This window comes from Halichoerus grypus, chromosome 1, assembly GCF_964656455.1.
Source record: "Halichoerus grypus chromosome 1, mHalGry1.hap1.1, whole genome shotgun sequence".
Classification (NCBI taxonomy): Eukaryota; Metazoa; Chordata; class Mammalia; order Carnivora; family Phocidae; genus Halichoerus; species Halichoerus grypus.
Genome location: NC_135712.1, coordinates 81,091,347 through 81,112,378, shown reverse-complemented (window position 1 = coordinate 81,112,378; position 21,032 = coordinate 81,091,347). Strand labels below are relative to the sequence as shown.

The following is a 21,032-nucleotide window of genomic DNA, read 5'->3' as shown; positions in this document are numbered from 1 at the left end:
GCATCCGGGGGCCCAGTGAGTTGCCGCCCACCCTTCGCCTTAAGGGTCGCTCCGCAGTCGGGCCTGGGAGGAGAGGACGAGGTGTTTCCGGATTCGGCCCCAGGCCGCCCCTGCGTGGCTGTGACGTATTTTGCCCGCCCGCCCTGGATGGTGACGCGGATGGCCACGCCCCCGCGCTGACGTCACCGGCCCGGTTCCCTCTCCGGGGAGCGGCGGCGGACGCGCGGCTCCCACCCCCTCCCCTCTCACGGGCTCTCCCCTCCCCGGTGGCGGCCGCTGCCCGACCCTCTGCCAGGCGATGGCCCGGGCCCCGAGCGCGGGCTAGCGTGCCTGGGTGCCCGGCCATGGGCTGTATCGGCTCTCGGAGTCCGGCGGGTCAGGGTAAGAGGTGGAGGCCAGGCACGGGTTGGGGAATTGGGCTGCGGCTGCCCGGTGCGCGGGCCACGGGTGGGTGGGGGCCTTGAGGAGGGGGCCGGTGTCGGGAGAGGGAGGAGCCTGCACCGGGGAGGCGGGCCAGGCAAGAGGAAGGAAAGGGCAGGAGCGGGGAGGGGGCCAAATCGACTCGGCTTCGCTGCCACGGCCTGCCTGCTTCTGGGCTTTGCAGGGTAGACTCATGGTCTTTCCGCCTGGATTCCCACCGCTGAAGGGGGCAGGAGGCGCACAGCCTTGGGAGGGGCAAGGTGTCCATGGCGACTGGCCTTCCACGCCCACACACTTGCCGCCCCCACGGCCCACACCTCTCTTCTTCTCTGCCCTGGGAGTGGCCCTATGCTGGAAACCTGCTTCTCCTAGCTGTGTTCCAACCCCCTTAAGGAGGTAGCCTGCAAAGCCCGTCAGGCACCCCACTACGGAGTTTTTGGCTAAAACTTAACTCCTCCCTTCAGAGTCAGATGGTTGATGAAGGGGACTGAGGCCCCATTTGGGGCACCTGTGAGCACCTGATCACCTTAACTGTTTTAGTTCCTTCCCCCACTCCCAACAAAAACAAATCATCGTACCTTGTGGGGGGAAAGAGGAGTCCAGAGAGAGGCCATTAGGGCTTCTTAAAACTGCTGATGCCTGCTGCTTGGGTCTTGGTTCCCACGGATGGTGGTGCACGCTGGGGCCTGGCTTCAGTCCTATGCATCTGAGGTTCGCCAGCCTACTTTTCTTAAGTGTCATGGATTTCTCCAAGCCTAAGGCCAGGCAGGGATTTGTCAGGTTGAGGGCTGGGTTTGGAATGGGTCCTGGGCTTCCAGGGCAGGTAGTCAGTCATACAGGCCTTAGTGTGGTTGGTACTTGAGATTCTTTGGAGCTAAGACTCTGGCTGAGATTTGTACTCTCCTTGGGTTCCCATGAGGAATTATGGGATTTGTAGTCCTAAATTAACCTCCTGACTTTTGAAGCTGAGAAGCAGCAGGCTGCTCTGGTCCCTCTGGCCCTGCTAAGGCTTGGAGTTCAGGAAGTCATTCCCTCCTGTAGTCAGGGGAGAGTTTGGCTGACCTCAGGACTGGCTTTGAGAGCCCTGATTAGGTACCAGCTGGGGGCCAGGGATGGCCTGTAACCTTGTGTCTTCCTTCTGGTTGGTAGCATTTCTGGGGACCACCAGCTGGCTGAGGCTCAGGGACAGAGACGGCTGCTCCAGCTAAAGGTCAGTTGGGATGTACATTGCCTGTTGGCACTGTCTAGGGGATGGGCCTCAGCTTCCTGAGCTCCAGAGAGCTCTGCTGGGCCCCTTGTACTCCCACCTCAAAGCCAAGAGGAAGGAGTGTTCTCCTTATGTGACTAGGCACAGGTTCCAAGTGGGGAGGGGACTGGCTCAGCATCCGGAGCCAAAATAAGAATAGAACTGGGAGCTGAGCCTGGAGCGGTTCTGGGCTTTTGGTTCTCTGCATCAACACAGCCAGCATGCCTATGATTTCTGTGCTGGGCAAAATGTTTCTGTGGCAGCGTGAAGGGCCTGGAGGACGATGGACTTGTCAGACAAGTCGCAGAGGTGAGACCAGGGACTGTAGCTGTGATCTGGGAGGTGAGGGGAAGCTGAGGAGTAGGGTGCTCAGGTGGCAAAAGGAAAATTACTCTGGCTTAGATATTGGGAACCAGGATGAAACAGGAACCACCAGGCCGGGGCCAGACAGGGCATCAGGAAAAAAGCTTTAGGGGGCTGGGGTGAAAGTAAGAAAAAATCGTGGGTTTGTCAGAAGAGAAGAGTAAAGAGCTGCGTACCAGCTCATGCTGGCGAGAGGAAAGAACCAAGAGAAGGAAGGCACCAAGCCTGTAAGGGGTCCAAGGTGGTGGTGGGGAGGAGGATGGCGATGGTGGTGGAAGAACGCAGTGTGCTTTCCAAGAGGAATGGGTAGGCCGAGAAACCCAAGATCGAGAATTTATGAAAGTTTAGGTTTCATCCCTAGGGTTCTGATGGCAAAAATACATCCAGAGGAGGAAGGGGGCCTGTGGGCTGCCACAGGGTGGCCCCAGGGGCCTGAAGGTCAGGAATGTGGAATAGGGGTTTTCAGAATTGTGGAGAGCACCAGGTGGTTGCTGTTCTGGGAGGTGGGGGAGGGGTGAGGAGAAATGATATGGCAGCACCGGATGAAAATGGGGATATTGGCAGAAGTGGGAGCCCAGGTGAACAGCCTTTCCCCCACCCCTCAGTGGCCTCGGACCCCGCTTGGGCTGTGGAGTGGATCGAACTTCCTCGGGGCCTCTCTCTATCTTCCTTGGGATCTGCTCGGACCCTCCGAGGCTGGAGCCGGTCCTCCCGCCCTTCCTCCGTGGACAGCCAGGACTTGCCAGAGGTGCTGGGCCCCTGGTATTGGTAGGGGGAAGGGGGGCCGCATTCACATGAAGGGGATCTGTATCCCCCACCCCCGCCTCGCCAGCCTGCTTCTGGCTCCCTTTTCCTGCGAGCGGAGGCGCTATCCGGCCGGCGGGGCCCCAAGGCCGCCCCCGCGCCGGTCTGCTCTGCTCGGCGTCGTGCCAGCGGGCGGGCTTTGCTCCCGCCTTGGGCGCTGACGTCAGCGCATCCCAGGCCGTATCCCGGGAGACCCTGTTGCATGGTGATGGGTTGCCAGGGAGACACACACCTTTTCTCTGGGCTTGGGCCGCAGCTGCGCGGAGCGCCGGCACGGATGGCAGTGGCTGGGGGCAGTGAGGGGAGGGAGGGAGAGCGAGCCAGGAAACACCCAGCAGGTGCTCCTCCCCCCAGGCCTGGCCGGAAGCTAACGGCGCCACCCTGGGGCCCCTGTAAGCCAGGTACTGGGGTGGGGGTGGGGGGGGTGGGGGGGGAGCAGAGGGTGGGCCTGAGGTCAAGGGAGCAGTTGGAGCTCCTCTTGTGAGGGGTGGGAACCTGATCAGGAGAGCTAGGCAATTCCGGGGAGGGGGCATGTGCCTCTGACTTCATTCATTCATTGAGGGAAACATTTTCCAGGCTTGCCAAGGAACACTGAACCAGGTGCAGGGTGGAGGTAGGAACCCAGGTGAATCCGAGTCAGGCCCTGCCATCCCGAGATCCCTCAGGAGAAATGCAAGGGCAATGCTGGCGTGGGGGTGGGGGTATTGAAGAAGAGAGAAAACTGGACTGAAAACGTAATAGGAGGTGACACTTGAGTCAGGCCTCAGATGGTAGGGAGCATTTTGTCAGGCAAGGATGGCGTTCTTAGCCCAGGGGAGAGCTGGGTTCCTTTGCCTGGAGGCAAGAGGGCGGTTTGCCGACAGGGAAGGTGGAAGTGGGGTTTTCCTGGGCAGAGGGTCTAGGTGGTAGATTCCAAGGCCTGGAAGGGGGCAGGGGGCTCACAGAGTGGGCCCCCTCAGTGCCTGGCTGTGAAGCTAGCACTTCACTGGGCAGTGGAGGAGCCCAGAAAAGATTTTAAATAGGGACATGTGACATGTGACCAGTTACACTCCGGGGAAAATTATTTGTTTACATTTATACTTTGCCTCATTCATTCAGCCTATGTATTTAGAAAGGTTACTCTGTACCAGGTACTGTGCTAAACACTGGGGTGCAGCAGTGACCAAAAGAGACCAAATTCCTCCAAGAGCTAAAGACCAGTGAGGGGGACCAATGCCCAGTAAGGAAACACACGAAGTAGACCATGATTACACACACAGGGTACATTCATAGAGGATGGTGACTTGTTACAGAAGGAGGATGGACAACTGGTAGGGTAGCCAGGAAGAGCCTTCTGAGGGAATGATGTTTCAGCCAAGACCCAAAAGATGAGAAAGAGCCAGCCAGCCCTGGGGAGGAGGGAGAGGAACACTTACACAACATTCTAGGCTGAGAAAATTCCATGAATTGAAGGAGCTTGGGGGACCACAACTGTGCTAATCTTTTTTTTTTTTTTTTTTTTTTTTAAAGATTTTATTTATTTATTTGAGAGAGAGAATGAGAGAGAGAGAGCATGAGAGGGGGAGGGCCAGAGGGAGAAGTAGACTCCCCGCTGAGCAGGGAACCCGATGTGGGACTCGATCCCGGGACTCCAGGATCATGACCTGAGCCGAAGGCAGTCGCTTAACCAACTGAGCCACCCAGGCGCCCCGTCACAACTGTGCTAATCTGAACATGGGGTATTGAGGGCTTGAGGAAGGGAGGGCAGTGGCAGTGGGAGTAGAAAGGATGAGCAAAGCTTAGGGGAGAGTTGATGGTAATGCTGAGGTTTGGAGCCATGCTGAATGGGCAAATGGTTGGCTGATGCTGCGTAAGGAAGTCAGGAAGCAGGGCCAGATGTGGGAAAAGGTGCTGGGTTTGGTTTTGGTCATGCTGAGTTTGTGACCCTGGTAGGCTGTAGAAACAGCTAGAAGACTGAGATGTCCGAAGACTGAGAGGAGGAGAGGGGCAAAGAGGAGAGAACCTGGAGGAAGTCCTTGATGCCGTAGCTTTCTCCCTTCCTCTTTTTTCTTCTCAAAGGCCCCACTCCATGGTTCTTGACTTCCCAGCCCGCCTCCTTCCCCTCTGGGAGCTGGGAAGATGGAGGTGGGGGGTGGTAGCTGCAGTTCTGCTCTTTCGGGTCAGCCTGAATCTCTCTTGCTCCTTGAGAGGACACGGCTTGCTGGCCGTGCCTTCTTACTCTCTGTCTTACATACCCCAGCAGCCACGGGCACATATGTGCTGCCCTGGCATCTCTTCCCAGCTCCCGTACCCCCTTGGCACCTTGGGTGGGCTGTGGGCACAGAGGGGGATGCTGCTGTTAGAGGAGCACTGACCCTCTGATGCTGTCACCCAAGGTGAATGTTGGAGACACAGTCGCGATGCTGCCCAAGTCCCGGAGAGCCCTAACTATCCAGGAGATTGCTGCGCTGGCCAGATCCTCCCTGCATGGTACGCACCCCTCTCCCATACCTCTGGCCACTTTGTCCTTCCTTCTTCCTTTTGCACTTACCCTTGGGGGCTGTATCCTGTGAGCTCTTGCTGGGATCTCCCCCTTCCTCCCCTTCTCAGATGAATCTCAGCTCCCTCCTCCCATCCAAAGGCACATGTGGACCCTAACTACCACCACCCTTCCACTTCCCTCCCTGGCCTGTGCCCTCACCAGCCTTCCTCCTTCTGCCCCACCTGCAGGTATTTCTCAGGTGGTGAAGGACCACGTGACCAAGCCCACCGCCATGGCGCAGGGCCGAGTGGCTCACCTCATTGAGTGGAAGGGCTGGAGCAAGCCAAGCGACTCGCCTGCTGCCCTGGAATCAGCCTTTTCTTCCTATTCGGACCTCAGCGAGGGTGAACAAGAGGCTCGCTTTGCGGCAGGTGGGGACAGGAAGGGGTCAGCCACACGTTTGTCATTGGGATGCTCTTCCTACACCCCCATCTCTTCTCTCTCCTGTCTCCAGCCTGAGCCCTAGTCTTAGTCCTTCAGCTAATGAATCCTGCTAAGGAACGTTCTCTGCTAATAAATTCTTTGGCCTCCCTGACAGGAGTGGCCGAGCAGTTTGCCATTGCAGAAGCCAAGCTCCGGGCCTGGTCTTCAGTGGATGGCGAGGACTCCACCGATGAATCCTACGATGAGGACTTTGCTGGAGGAGCTGACTCAGGTGAGGGGTAGGCAGTGCCAGTACTGGGGCGGGCCTGCCCGGGAGGCCTTGTGATTCCGAGCTCAGCCTTCGGAAGGGGACGCTGGGGGCAGACCCTGTCCCGGCTGTGCCTTGACCTTCCAGGGTCAAGGGGGCTGTTCTCGCTCGTGGGTGGGCAGTCAGCAGCTACAAATGGAGTGCTTCCTTTCGTGCACGTGCTGAGCCTTTTCTGCCCATCTGTGCCGTTGGATCTTGTGGTCCAGAGACCTCACCGACACCTGGGCAGCTGCATCTCTGGGGGGGGTCCGCTGTGCCTTGCCTTCCCGTTTCGGGGCAGCCTTCTGGCCAGCTGTGGCAGCACAGACGAGCCGGCAGCGTAGCACCTCCCAGGGTCGGGGCCCCAGGCAAACAGGAAGGCGTGCTGGGCCTGGACTGCCCGCAGGGCCATGCTGGCTCAGGCTCAGCCTCCGTGAGTTCCATCTGAGACCTGCCTCTGGGCCTCTCTCTGGGCCAGCGCTTGCAGAGGGGACCCTGCGGGGCTGTGCAGCTGTGCACGGCCCTCCTTTCATCTTCCGATTCTTCCTGGACCACATGGCTGACTTTCTCTGTAGCTTCTGGGCTCATGCCTCACAACACCCCACCGCCCCATTCTTCTTTGCCTTTGAAGATTACCTCCACCAGCCCCCACCTGCCCAGCTAATTAACAGATTCTCCAAGGGCAATACAGTAGAGCAGATTGGCAATATGTTAGACCTCTGCTGTGGTCCAGAGTTGACTGATTTGGATGTCTGAGGCCAAGATGGGAGCCCTGAACCACAAACGTTCTTGTCTGATCGAGTTCCAGGCCTGCTTTGACCCCTGGTATAACGATAATAACTAACATTTATCCAAGGCCACTACTATCCCACGTAGAACCTTTGTGCAAATTAGAAAAAAGCACCTTTTTCTCTGGTGGGCTCAGCCTGATGCTAGGCCTTGCTGCTTGGTGAGCAAGTGTGGGCTGAACTCCAGTCCACACTCACTGCCTTGGACAGGCTCCCCTCGTGCAGGGAACCAGCGGCATGACCGTGTGTGGTATCTGTGCATTTATTGCTCTCTTACTGTATGCTGCATTCTTTTGTTCGCTCAACAACCCCATAAGTAGGTCTATCAGATTCCCCAATTTGCCACTAAGGAAACAGAGGCGCTGAGAGGTGAAGTTAGCGAGCTCCTACCCTCTCCCCCCAGAGCTAGTGGCGCCGAGGGTGGAGTGGGGAGAACATGGCTCCCTCCAGGTAGGCCAGTAGGCCAACACGGCGGGTAGGGCTATCTTCTTTTTCTCTCCCCCTGCAGAGATGGCCGGGCAGCTGCCCCTGGGGCCCCACCTCCAGGACCTCTTCACCGGCCCCCGGTTCTCCAGGCCTGTGCGCCAGGGCTCTGTGGAGCCTGAGAGCGACTGCTCGCAGACCGTGTCCCCAGAGACCCTGTGCTCCAGCCTCTGCAGCCTGGAGGACGGGTTGCTGGGCTCCCCAGCCCGCCTGGCCTCCCAGCTGCTGGGCGACCAGCTGCTCCTCGCCACACTGCCCCCCAGCCGGGAAAGTGCCTTCCGTAGCCTGGGCCCATTGGAGGCCCAGGACTCGCTCTACAGCTCGCCCCTCATGGAGTCCTGCCTTTCCCCCGCCGAGGAGGAGCCAGCCGCCTGCAAGGACTGCCAGCCTCTCTGCCCGCCGGGTAGCTGGGAACGGCAGCGGCAAGCCTCTGATGTGGCTTCTTCGGGGGTGGTGTCCTTAGACGAGGACGAGGCAGAGCCGGAGGAACAGTGACCCAAATCATGCCTGGTGGTGGCATGTGTCTCCCGGCTGCTGCTGGGGGCAGAGCCTCTGTGCCCAAGTGCGGGCGAGAGGCTTCCGGCAGAGCTCCAAAGCCTAGAGGGCTCCTGGGAGCACTCACTCCTCCGTTGTGTGTTTTGCATGAAAGTGTTTGGAGAGGAGGCAGGGGCCAGGCTGGGGGCGCATGTCCTGCCCCCACTCCTGGGGTTTGCCGGGGGTTGCCCGGGGCCCCTGGGGCATGGCTACAGCTGTGGCAGACAGTGATGTTCATGTTCTTAAATCAAAAACGCCACATACACATTTCCTCCTTGGATGATGTGAACCCCTAAGGGGGTGGTTGTGACTGGGCCGTGTGGGGTGGAACGGGAGGGAGCCCGGCCCCCCCCCCCGCCCCCTTCCCCATGCCTCTCTCTTCTCTGCTTCTCTCCACCTCTGAGTCCATGTGCAGTGCTCGATAGAATCACCCCTACCCCAGGGCAGGCTGGCTCTTACCCTCCTGGAGCCTAGGATTGAGCCATCCCCCAAGGGCCCCTTGCCCACCTGGGCTCGTGCTGTGCTTCGCCTCTCCATCACCTCTAAATCTTCTTCTTTTTCCTAAAGAAAGAGGGGTTTTGGTCTGTTCTTTCAGTCGGATGTTCTCTGGGAGGCATTGGATTGATGAAAGCATGTACCCTCCACCCTTTTCCTGGCCCCTTGTAGGATGTGTGGGCAGGGTCCCAGCGGCTCCCAGCCTGCCTGGCTGCCCCCATTCACCAAGTTCTCCTTAGAGCCGAGCTGGGAGAAGGGGTGGGTGGCTCTGGTAGCTTCGGAGCTGTGACTTCGCTGTTCTTCCGGAGAGGGTCGCAAGGGGGCCACATGGGTGGCTGGGCAGTTGTCTGCTGATGCCTGAGCCCGGCAGAAATGGTGCCAACGAGCGACGGTCGGTCCTGTGGGAGTGTCTCTCCTTGGGGAGGGAAGAGAGTAGTGCCTTTCTTGGCTGAACAAAAGGCCAAAGCTACAGTACTGAGGGCCTGTGCCCTAGCTAGGATTTTGATAACTAAGCAGTGGAGGCCTCTGTAGATCCTGTATTCCACAGACAGTGAGCTCTGGGTTTGATGGCTGCGGGGGGTGTGGGTGGCTGCAGAGTTCGGAGCCTTGTAGGCTTTGGCAGGTAAGAGGGCCCAAGGTAAGAACAAGAGCTGATGGGCACAGGCATTCTATATATAAGTGGCTCATTAGGTGTTTATTTTGTTCTATTTAAGAATTTGTTTTATTAAATTAATATAAAAATCTTTGTAAATCTCTATATACATCTGGTCATTGGAGGAGGTTCCAGTATAAACCCATCTTAGTTCTACCCCTTTTCCCCTCAGAGGGGGAGCAGGGGTCAAGTGACTCCACCCCTATCCTGCCAGGGGGGATGCTGATCTTCCTGCCCGTGGAATACTTGCAGGTGGGCACTTGGTCAGATTCCAGGTAGGACGAACCAGGAGCTTGGCACCACCCCAGGCCTGGAAGGGAGGCTAGGGCTTCAGCCTTTAGGGTAGCCACCTCCTTTCCCAAGGCAGAAGGAATAGGAGAGCTTCAGGATTGGCCAACAGCCACGGCCACTGCCATCCCAGGCCGCCCATTGAGGGGTTCATTGGCACTTGTCATCACTGTCAGAAGGGCTCCCCTCCCGGGGGAGGCCATGATGGGAGCGGGGCCCCCAGAGTGCATGCACCTCCGTGGTCTCCGTGTCACTGCTGCTGGTGGCACTGTCACGGAAGCTGGCGAGGGGCGGCCGGACTTTGACGCCCTGTGCTGTGACAGAGCCCTCGATGGCCTTCCGGAGCTGGAGAGGGGAGAGGGTCAGATGTGTGGACTCTGCGCTCCCTGCTCAGACTCCACCCTCAGGTGGGTTGGACACAAGCCTGCATGCCTTTTTCGAAGCAGAAATGGTGTGATGGCCATTTATCATCTCACCTCCTTTAGAGTGACGATCCCAATGAGTCTGCCAATACTGGTGACATATGCATGGTCCACTCCCAGTAGCGAGAAGATGGTGTGAGTCTGCGGGGTTGGGAGAAAACACACCGGACGTCACGCGCAAGGGCACAATTCTATAAATTACTGGCCAGAGGGTCCCAGGACAAGGTGGGGGATGGGGAACAGGAGGGGTGCCACAGATAGTGGGGGGGAAGGGAGGGCCACCGGAGGGAAAAGAATAATGAGAATGTTTCTGCAGCCAGGCCTCAGAAACTTGATAATGGGTATCTTTATGTTGCTTATGTTGATGGAGAAACAGATAGAGGAAGGATTCTTTGTCCCATGTTGGAAAGGAGGATGATGGAGGAGAGAACAACTGTTCAAATGTGACATCTAATGATTGGCCAGGCACTGGGCTAGGTCTTCCTGAAATTAGCAACTAATTTCAGTCCTGTTCTGAGAAGTATGGATGATACCCATCCTACGGGAGGGGCAACATGAGGCTCAGTGGTGCGGTGACTTCGCGGCTCCAGAAGGAGCTTTTCATCACACTGTGGGAGGAGGAGACTTAGCGCCAGTCCTGTGCAGATGTCCAGTCGGTCACGGAGGTATCCGTAGCCTGTACCGGCCCTGAGCTCCGTGCCTCTCACCCCACTTTAGTGGCTGACACATGCTTCCCATTTGCCTCCAGCTGGCTGGCAGTTAAAGTGTCCCCTCCCCCGGGCTCCGACACGTCAGTCGTGGCCGGAAGCTCTCTATGTCTCGCGTATAGTTTGGCTCTTCTGGGGCCCAAGTAGCATCCCAGGTGCTGCTGAGATGAAGCCTGAAGTCCAGGGAAGCGACAGCCATCCACATACTCCCATGTTTTTCTTGGTTTGGGCTCTCCCCCCCCCCCCCTGCCCCCAACTTTTACATGTAATCCCCGAGGGCTCAGAAATTGTCAACCAGCTTCCCTTGTGTTCTAAGTAGATTTTCTTGGGCCAGATGTCTTGAAAAACACTCTACTGACACGGCCCTTCCTGGAATTTGGGGCCTATCACTTATCGCCGTGTTTTGAGTTCACTTTTAAGCCTCTTGGCTTAGTGTCTGAATCAAAATGGGCATTAATAACCCAGCTTTTCGAGTACCAGTTACTCAAACTCATTATAAACGCCTGAAAGCTTTAAAAATATTTTCTTAAACAGGTGCTGAATTTTTTTATTAAAGGACTTCCAGAACTTAACTAACTCTCCAGCTAAGGCATGACCATACTTATAAAAGCAGTTAGGAGTTCAGTTTTAGAGTAAGCTTTTCTGTGTTCCTTCAATACTTTTATCACAACTGTCATGTGGTTATTAGCAAGTTCTTCCTCATATCCAACTTCAATCCTACGTGCTGCATGTTTCCTTTAATTTCCTCATCTGACTTCAAAGGGAAACATATCTCTGTTATGAGATTTCTTGTCCTAATAATCCTGTAGCTTTGTCTTCTTATGGTTTAATAATCCCTCTATCTTCTCCCAAGTATCCTACTAAATCGTTCCCCTGGATTTTTCTTTCTCTCCACAGTCCTAATGAGAATGAGCTTCTGGCAGGCTACGTGCCTTTTAGGTTTGCAAACCACTGGTCCCCGGCAGTCACCAAGCGCTGCTGATCTGCTTCTTGAACATCTTGGCCATCCTCTCTGACTCCACAACATCCTCATGGGGTCTGTTTTTGGTCTCCCTTCCCTCCAACTTGGCTCTGCCATCCTATGAGCTTTCTCAAACTTGAGTTAGAGCCCAGACTCCCCAGTATGGCCCACAAGACCCTTCCCAAAGCCATACCAGCTGGTCTTTCCGGCCTCGGATTCTGCCAGGCCCTCCAGCTTCCAGCCTCACATAATCATTCATCTTTTCTCTGAAAATGTCCATTTCTTACACACGTCAATCCTTCCCTCGCTACACTACCTTTTAAAGTCCCCCACTGTCCGCCTCTCAGTACAAACAGTGGTAGTAGTCATTCCTCACATACACGGAACTCCTACTATGGCCAGCACTGTTCTAAATAGCTTGTATCAAGTCCTTCATCCAAAGAAAAACCTCTGCTAGGGTACTGATCCCCATCCTACCGATAAGGAAAGTGAAGCCCAGAGAGGCTAAGACATTTACCAAGGCTCCCCAGCTAGCTGACACATGGCAGACTGAGGATTTGGGTAAAGCCTGGCTGGCCCAGCTTTGACACCCTAGCCTCTCCTGCCTCCCCCACTGCTTGTCTGTAGGTGGCCTCAGAATGAATGCGGCATCTAGCTGGTGTGGCTGGCCAGCTCTAGACTCGCGGCTTCCTAAATAGTTTCCAGTGAATTCCCTCTCCTCCTGAATGTTCTCCTCCTGAACTTGATTAGGCTACTACTAATTGGTTCCTCAGGCCTGCAAAGACATTTTGAATTCTAATCTTTTATGTTCTTATCGCTTCCAGTTCTTTGTACTTTTGTTGCTCGGTTCCTCAAAGGCTTCTTCTCTTCCTCTGATTTTTAAGTTTGTAACAAACACCCACTTTGTTCTTTTTTATTTTAATTTAATTAGACACCGGGGAGCCCATTGGAGGTCCTGCACATCTTGGGCTTGGGAACAGTGGATTGACAGGGAGAGGAACAACAACGTGGCCATCTGAAAGAATCCTGGGATTGGGGCCAGGAAATCTGGGCTCTGGGCCTCATTCTGCTCTATTGACTCAGGCAAGGGACCTCCTCACTGCCTCAGTCTCCCCGGGTATTAAAGTGGTTAAGTCCCCAGGCTTTTGGGTCAGACCATCTTGGGTTCCAGTCCAATTGTGCTGCTTACCAGCTGTGTGACCTTGGGCAACTTGCTTAACTTCTCTGAATCTCAATGTCCTCATCTATAAAAACTGGGATATCACAATATCTATTTCACAGTCTTGTTATGAGGATTAAATTAAACATGAAGAACTTGGCAAGTGCCTGGCACAGAGGCAGATACTAAAGAAACGGCAACATTCTTATCACCATCATCATTATGGGACATCTGAGGACTAAGTAAGATGATAGAAAAGCTTTAGAGGTCTTAGGAAGAAAGGCTTTAAATAAAAACTCAGTGTATTCTCAGGCCTATAGGTTTTTTTCTTGCAACTGCACTGTAGTTCCCTAGTCACTTTGATCTGAGGTCTTTACCCAAAGGCTTATAAGTTCCTTTATTGCCTTTTGCTTTTTTTTTTTTTTTTTTTTAGTTATTGCCTTTTGCTTTTCTGTTTCTTTGTGCCCCGTGCTTTCTGGCCCAGCCCCTGCTTGTCCGAGATAGGCTGGCTCTTCCGCACAGCTTGCACCTCAGCTAGCTGCCAGGGCTGCAGACCTTGGGAGTGTTCCTCCGCTGCCGGCAGCCCCTGTGCGTTGGAGGCGTGCGCGATTTAGCTAAAATACTTGGTTTCTACCCCAGCACCCTGCCGGGTTTGCCTGCATTCCCTTAGAAGCCTGAAGGTGCCCGATGATGCCGCTGCTCTATGCTGGGGAGCCCGCAACCTCTGGCGTCAGCCTCACCCTCCACCAACCTGTCTGCACTCAAGTTTTCTCCCCACTTCTGCAGGCCAGTTTGCCCTTCTCCTGAGCTATCTTCCCGTGTCCCTACCAGTTTTCCTTTGGCTACATTAAGTCAGACTTTCTGGGGTCTGACATTCCAGGCCCCCCACTGGGCGTTTCTCATCTTTGTTTATCTCTTCTCTGCAGTGTCCCCACCCCTACTTGGATGTTTGTTAGCTTGTTTATTAGATTTTCTTGTCCTGCTTGTTTCTCACCCATTTTTTTCAGCGGGGGTGTAACAGCCTTGTTGGGTGCTGGCAGTCTCCCGCATGCCTCTGACCCTCGCCTGGCCTTCTGGCTTCCACCCAGCTGAAACCCTGTCTTTGTTGCTGCTTTGGTCCAGAGTTCCCAGGGGGCAAGGCTGAGCAGGGGAAAAATGATGCCTGGCTCCACGGTAGGCAGGAAGAGGCTAAGGGGCCCTGGCTCCCGGCCTCCCATCCTTTGAGGCAGTGTGTCTGAAAAACATCTCAGCCAAGAGCCCAACCTCTGCTGTCCTGTTTTCCCCCACTGGCCTGCGTCCAAACTGTGGGAGGGCCTAGATCCCCACCCTGTGCTCCTGAGAGCCCAGGCCGGCCCCAGGCCAGGGGCCATGGCCCCTACCTTGTGCAAAGAGGTCCGCTCCACCAGCTGGAAGGGGGCGGGGTCAATTTTGCAGTCACTGAAGTTGACAGGTTCATCCAGTTGCTGTTCTTCCCACTCCAGAATCTGAGAGGATGAGACTAAGAGGATTAGGGGGAAGGTGCCAATAGCTGCTCTCGCCTCCCTGAAAGCTGGCCTGCCCCTTTTCCCACCCACGGTCCCTCCCCACGGTCCCTCCCACGGGGACAGCCGCCAAGATGATGACTGCACATTCCCAGGCAGAACGAGGGTCCAGAGTCCAGTCACACCTTACCTCCTCAGGGGTCATCTCGCCTTCCAGATCTGAGTCACTCTAGGAGAGAGGGAGGGAGCTTGACAGCTAGTGGCTGGGGGGAGGTGGAGGTGGGTGTACCCCCCCAGCTCAGGGAGGCTGATGCCGCTAGACCCCAGCCCTCCCCGGTTAGTGCTCCTGGGCTGCAGAAAGAAAGGGAGCACTTACTGCCAGGGAGATTCGGACCCGCTTCAGCTTGCGCTTGTCACATGATTCTGACTTCTCCAACTTTGTTAGAGCCAGAGAGAAGAGGAGTTGATGTTACAGGGAGGGAGGTGAGGGTAAGCGGTGGAGCTGAGAGGAAGGGCACGCAGCAGGGACAGAGCTGACATCTAGGAGGGCAGAAGGGCAGGGAGAATGGAGGCAGGCTTTGCAAGGTAAATGGAGAGGTGGTCTTAGTGTCAGAGAGAGAGAGCTGGAAAGAAAGAGACAGAGAGACTCCAACCACTCACCTCTGAAGCAGCCTCAGGGGTTGGACTGCCACAGAAGAGGCTCCTGAGGGCGATGCCTGCCTGCTCCATGTTCCCTGTGTTCCCAAACACAAGGCGGGGGGTGGGGGTGGGGTGCAATGTCATCTTTGAGGGAGAGGACCAGCAGAGGTGAGGAGGGCGAGAGGAGAGGTGTCCTGGTTCTACCCCTGGCCCATCTGGGCAGCCTCTTACCTGGGATATGCTCAAGCAAAATCTCAGGGGCTGGGTTCTGGCTGTTAGTGGGAGACAAGCTCACCTGTGGGACTCTCCCCAAGATTCATGGTGTTGCTGGGCCCCCTTTTGAGAGCAGGCTTCAGGGGCTTGTGAGTCTCTCCCCGGGCCGCAGGGAAACCTGAGTCCTCTGTGTTCACCTGCACGGGCAAGGAAAGGGCTGGTGAGGCTATGGCCCCAGATCGCCTCTATGTCGCCCTCCCAATCAGTCTACACGACATTTAGGAAGTTTGTGTGACTGTGGGGTTTTCCTCCTCACCTGGAATCGGACGGATGTCTCAGGGCTAGGGGGACACTCCTGATCAGAGGGTGGAGAGGTCTGGGCAGCTCGATGCTCTTGCATGTACTGCCGCCGGCGGGCTGGGCTCAGCTGGGCCCCCAGCAATGCCACCACCTGTGAGCGCTCAATGGAGCCCAGGAGGATCATGGACTCTGGACAGAGCAGGTGGGAGGACTCAGGAGCTGAGGGTGAGGTCCTCCTACCCAGCCCCCGGCCTTCTTTCACATCCAGAGTGTGGCCTTGGACATAGGCCACACACACCAGAGGGAACTCCTGGCTGGCAAATGCTGGCCTGCTCCCTTTGGAACCAAGGAGACTGGTTCTGAGCTTCCTGCGCCCTCCCCCTTCCTGAGTGGCAACCCTGGGAGATGCCCCTAGCACTGGGGTCCCCTCCTGGTCTCACCAGGGGACTCTACTAGGGCCAACATGCGGCCCTTGGTCCTGTGCAGTGCCAGCCGAAGGTCCCGGAAGGTGCAGCTGAGGGCCACGTGGGGAACATCCCGCACCATGATGTCCTCCACTCGCATCCGGTACTGCCTGAGGGCAGAGACAGGAGGCACTTGGTTTTGTGGTCAGGATGGGGAGGGTAGCTCAGAGCACTACATCCCAGGACCATAAAGAAGGCCCTAGCCTGTGGGCATGAGGGCTAAGAGCCAAGGAGTCTGATCAGGAGGGGCCAGCCACAGCTTCCCCAGCGTGTGGACGGGGCAGCTCTGACCAGGAGGAAGCAGGATGGCTGGTCTTCTAGCTTCACTGTCTGAGGACCTTGCTGGAGGTGGGTCTGAGGGGTCCTTCTGACCCTCACCCGCACCCCCCTTGTCGCCCAGCCCTCCATACTGGTGGCGGCCCCAGCCCAGCTCAGGCAAATAGGGCAGTTTCTTGATCCGGATGATGCTGTCATAGAGTGAGGGCTGTAGGCTCTGGGCAACGGCGTTGGCCAGGATGACGGCGATCATGACGGGTAGGATGTGGGCGATCTGGCCCGTGAGCTCGAACACAATCACGGCCGTGGACACTGTGTGTGTCACTGCTCCTGCCAGTGCAGCGGCCCCTGGAGATAGCCACCCTCAGTTTCCTCAGGGCGCCCAGGCCCCAGATGACCCTCCCCGCCCAGAGATGGTCCTCTGGGGGCCCTCAGGGCCGCCCAGTACAGACCTGGAGACTGGCTTCTGCATCTGAGGGGAAGCCTGGTTCCTGCCAGCAGGGGGCACCAGAACCTCAGACACGTGGCCAGACCAGGGGTCTTCCAAGATAGAGGGGGACCTGGGGCACTCACCCACCACTGCGTAGCCTCCGGGCACGATCCGGTAGGTGCTGCTGTCAGTGTGAATCCCATCTGGGAACCAGGCAGCCATGCTTTCGCCCACCAGCCGCCCAAATGCTGCTCCTTCAGGGAGGGGGGTGGGAAGAGAAACAGGTAGTGGAGGGGGAGGGCGGGGGGCACTAGGAAGAGAGAGGGTCAGTGGGTCACTCAGTACAGGGGACAGTCAGGGGGGTGGGGGTTGGGGCTGGACCAAAACCCGCTCCCAGGCAGAGAGGGGACAGCCAGCGGGTGGGAAGGGTGCAGGCTAGGAGAGCAGGCAGCCGAGGACTCACCAATGACAAAGACTGGCATGAAGGCCCCACAGGGCACTGGGATGGTGGTGGCCAGTGCAGACATCCAGAACTGTGGGCGGGAGGCAGTTCAAACGGGTAGAGGCACCCCCAGGCCCCAGGCAGCCCCCAGCTCCACCCTGAGGAGCCTACCTTGCTTATCAGGCACAAACTCCCAGCTATCCCAGAATCCCCCAGAGGCGAAGGAAGGACGAGGACTCCAGAACCAGATGGCTTGGGTTCAAATCTCACTCTGCCATCTCGCTCTGGGCCAGTTATGTAACCTCTTTGGGTCTCAAGTTCCCATCTTTAGGACAGGGCTACTGACGGTAACTTTCTCATAGCATTGTTGTGAGGCTTAAGAGGAATTACTATATGGAAAGTTGGAAAGTGCTTAGAACGGTGTCTGGCACCTAGTAAGCCCAGGTCAGTGCTAGCTATATATACACACGTAAGGAGCCCCACCTTCATGAGAATGAAGATGACCAAGGTGAGGAAGACGTTGGCACGTGGTGGGCTCCAGGCCTGTGAGGTTCCTGGCGGCTCCAGGTCCTCCACCAGGCCCTGGCGGACCCATGTCCGGTTGTCAAACAGGGTGACCAGAGTTTCTTTCTGTGAGAGCTATAGGTGAACAGGTGTGCCTCAGGCTGGGGAACAGCCAGGATGAAGGGAAGGGGCCCACAGGAGAGCAAAGGCTGTTGGCTTTAGAAGGGATGTACCCCGAGGGAGAGCACAAGTGTCTGTTCTGCCTGGATTTACCTGTCCGGCCATGAACTGTCCAAAGCCAGGGGGGAAGGTCAGAGTGGAGATGAGCAGGGTCACCAGAGCCGGGAAGAGCAGGCGTCTAGAGATGTAGGTTTTATAGCATCAAACATGGGTGGTGTACCTACTACAGACTGGTGATAGGCTGGGTGCCCTCACATACCTCAGGGCTGAGATCACAGTAGTCTTGGCCCTTACATAAAAGCGCACAGTTGTGAGAGAAGGTCCCCTTTGCTGTTCATGATGTGATGGCCCCAAGGGTGATGGCCGTCTGGGGTTATTATAAGCCCAAATGCCTTTCTGCCAAGTAGGTAGCAGAAGGTCCACCCCCCACCCCCCCAGCCCTCTCTTGGACACCTCTGAGCTGTGACTCCTCCCCACGCTCTCAGAAACCCCAGCTGAAGGGCGCATTGTGTGAGTGTGGAGAAGTTTTTGCCTCTCTCTGTTTCTCTGTGGTGACTTAGAGTGAAGGTTGAGTGTTGGGGAAAGCTGGGGCCACTCATGAAGTTGATCAAAGGTGCCAGAGGAAGCAGGTTCAGTGGGCTGCCCTTTCTCTGAAGGACGTCAGTCCCAACAGAAGTCACGTCTCAGGCCTCCCCACTCCTAATCCTCAAGGTCACAAATGAGAAAAGCTATGCTCTGGAGATAAAAAAAAAACTCACCCATCTCCATGATTCAACAGGGGGATGTTAAGGCTCAAACGCTCTCCAGGGAGCGCTGCCATCCGGCCAGACCAAGGGTCTAAAGAAGGCTTAGTCTTTTTTTTTTTTTTAATATATATATTTTAAATTTTTATTTTTAAGTAATCTCTACACCCAATGTAAGGCTCCAACTTACAACCCCGAGATCAAGAGTTGCATGCTCTACTGACTGAGCCAGCCGGGCGCTCCATGGAAGTCTTCCTCTTTGATCTAAGATGCCTTGACTAAAAATTCAGAAGTGCCAATTCTGAGGTAATCCATATAAAAGCCAAAATGTTCAATCATCCTGGAAAACACCATTGGCTGATGTTCTCAACGAAGTGCTGCCTTTCATTGGCACCTTTAACTACTATTTGCCATCTCACCTGTCACTGGCCCTCCCACCCTTGCACGACCCAGAGAGGCCTAGGGAGGAGAGGCCAGATCCAACTCACTTCTTCATGAGGAAGCGGTTGATGGTTTTCTGCTTCCGCATCACCTGCACAATCTTCCTGTTCAGGTAGACAAAGAGTGCTCCCCCAAAGCCACTAGCAATACTGGAGAGGGGAGAAGCAGCAGAGTCAAAGGGGGGTCTTCCCTCTTTTACCTCCTGGTCCCTGATGCACCCCAGCTCCCTGAGCTCCTCACCCGATGACAGCAAAGGCGGGTAGCTCCTGGAGGTCGAAGGGGAAGTCAAGCCGGAAGCGGGTTTTGAAGAGAGCCGTGATGGTCTCTGAGAGGGAAGCAGAGGACCAGGCCGAGGCAGGGGCGGTGCTGCGGGCCCCCACCTGAGCCATCCCAGGGGCTCCCCTCACCCCCCAGTCCCCACCTTCATCACGGTTCCAGACTGCCAGGACCCGGAAGATGAAGGCGCTGAAGGTGGCAGCAAAGAAGCCCCGCCAGTAGTTTCGCACAGCAAAGAAGGTAGAGGTGACCTCAATGCTGAACAGGACGCCTGTGCGGGGACAAGAGTGCCGCCTGAGGCCTGGGCCCAGATGAGAGGGGCAGAGGACGGGAGGCCACGGGCAGGGCAGCAGGGCTCAGCCGACTGCCTACCTCCGATAGGTGCCGCGAAGCAGCAGCCCACTCCCACGGCACACGCCGCGGCCAGCATCTCTGTGTTCCGGGATTCGTTCTGGCAAGAGCCGTGGAGGCGGAAACGGGTTGTCAGCATGGCCGGCAGCCCGCCCCGCCCCTCTGCCTTCCCCCAGGGCTCCCCCTCACCTCGTAGATACCCCCAAAGAGGGAGAGGAACTTGCTGAGTAGGGCAGCACACATGCTTGCGATATGCACGAAAGGGCCCTGGGGGTGGGGGGGTGGGGACAAGTGGTGAGTGGGTAAGGGACACACCCTGACCTTGGCCTGTCTTCTTCCTCCCTTGGGAGGGACTCCTTCATGCCCCAACCCGGAGTTACCTCTTTGCCAAGGGGCATCCCGCTGCCCAGGGCACAGGTCAGCCCAATGACCTTGGCTACAAAGGTCTTCAGGGTGAGGTATTCCTTCAGCACTACCCCGCGCAAGATGGTCTTCATCTCAGGGATGCCGGACCCTGGAGAGGTTACGGTCCCACGAGAGTCATTTGATGTGCCCATTTCAGGAGGTTCCCCTCTCTGCCCTCCCCTTCTCTCTTATTGTACCGACAGCCTGAGGAGCCAGGATCTGTGTAAATCCAGCTGAGAAAGTGATGAGGACGATGGGGTAGGTGACCCAGGCCAGGTACTGCAGCAAGAGGCTGGTGTTCAAGCCCCGGGACATCCACTGTTGAGCTGCGGGGAGAAGACGAGCTGCTGGACCCCAGATGCACACACCCAGTCCCCACCTAGCCACTGGGACATACTGATATGACAAGCTGTCCCAGGGAATATTGATCGCAGAGAGCCTGGGCACAAGGCATAGCGAGGGGGCCCTAGAGGACATTCTTTGGGACAAAGATCACAGTGGGTAAAAGGGTCGGTTGGAGAGGGGAGGCAAGAAATTGAGGCCTATGGGAGGGGCAGTGGTTATGCCTGAAGAGGGGGCAGTCAGGCTGGCTGGGGAAGGTGGTCAGGGACCAAGTAGCCAAGCTACCTGGACAAGTGTGGCATGGAGGAAGCAGGTTGGTTCCTGCCAGCCTTCCCCCTGCCAGCCCTTGTCCTTACCCTGCAGACAGGCAGCGATGGCATAGTCCATGGCCCAGCTAACCAGAGCCATGAGGAGCCCGAGCAGGACCAGGAAGATCCAGTCTTCACCAACCCTGGACACTAGGAACTTATGGCAGCGTACGGAACAGACTGCGAGCGGGGAAGGGAAGAGCAGGCAGGCTAGGACCAAAGTGCTCCTACCTCTGCCCCCATCTCCAACCTCCCACCTCCCAGTGGGTAGCTCTATGGCCCCCAGCCCCCTCAGCACAGCACCGCACAGTACATAGCCATGTCTCCTGCCCCAACCCAGGTCTCACTGCGGCATCGGGCGCAACGGCTCTGTCCATATTCCAGAAGCTCTGGGGGAGCCCGAGGGGAAGGCGGACCCCTCCAGGTCTCAGGCCCTCCCAAGCGAATCCGAGCAGCTTCCTCTTTGGCAAAGGCCCCAAGCTCCTGAGTATACCGGCCATACATCTGCGCAATAGGGAAGATGGGGGCATTAGCAGATGTGAGCTGAGTGGGGGACCACTGCATCCACTCCCCTTCCCCAGCCTCCACATTATATGCCCCCTCCTGAACCCCCAGTTCCCACTTTGGCTTGGGGTGTGGAAAACAAGGCACACTGCAGACTGTGGGGCTGTCCTGGCCAGAGTGATGGGGACAGCCAAGGTACAGGGCACAGTGCTGGGGGTGG

The 21,032-nt window shown here is 56.6% G+C and overlaps 2 protein-coding genes across 6 annotated transcripts; one reads left to right on the top strand and one right to left on the bottom strand.

Annotated features, from left to right (window-relative positions):
• The first annotated feature begins 230 nt into the window (after positions 1–230).
• Positions 231–8,399, top strand: FAM131A (family with sequence similarity 131 member A). Of its 5 annotated transcripts, XM_036122517.2 has the most exons (7): positions 231–381; positions 1,570–1,630; positions 2,635–2,777; positions 5,209–5,302; positions 5,543–5,725; positions 5,893–6,009; positions 7,321–8,399. In XM_036122517.2, exons 4-7 carry the CDS (start codon positions 5,233–5,235, stop codon positions 7,788–7,790), a joined length of 840 nt encoding a protein of 279 aa, XP_035978410.1. In that variant the 5' UTR covers positions 231–381; positions 1,570–1,630; positions 2,635–2,777; positions 5,209–5,232; the 3' UTR covers positions 7,791–8,399. The 5 variants fall into 5 exon arrangements, with proteins under 5 accessions (XP_035978410.1, XP_035978409.1, XP_035978412.1 ...); XM_036122516.2 differs by lacking the exon at positions 1,570–1,630; XM_036122515.2 differs by lacking the exons at positions 231–381; positions 1,570–1,630 and adding an exon at positions 1,817–1,975.
• Positions 8,400–9,201: 802 nt separating this feature from the next.
• CLCN2 (chloride voltage-gated channel 2) lies at positions 9,202–20,812 on the bottom strand. Its single transcript, XM_078068240.1, has 23 exons — positions 20,656–20,812; positions 20,357–20,488; positions 19,856–19,984; positions 19,634–19,767; positions 19,443–19,520; positions 19,275–19,353; positions 19,048–19,173; positions 18,867–18,951; positions 18,674–18,775; positions 17,536–17,620; positions 17,242–17,397; positions 16,780–16,849; positions 16,460–16,570; positions 16,021–16,234; positions 15,587–15,720; positions 15,163–15,335; positions 14,929–15,043; positions 14,655–14,728; positions 14,371–14,430; positions 14,185–14,223; positions 13,893–13,997; positions 9,741–9,827; positions 9,202–9,609 (listed from the first exon to the last, which is right to left on the bottom strand). Exons 1-23 carry the CDS (start codon positions 20,810–20,812, stop codon positions 9,415–9,417), a joined length of 2,640 nt encoding a protein of 879 aa, XP_077924366.1. The 3' UTR covers positions 9,202–9,414.
• Positions 20,813–21,032: the final 220 nt, after the last annotated feature.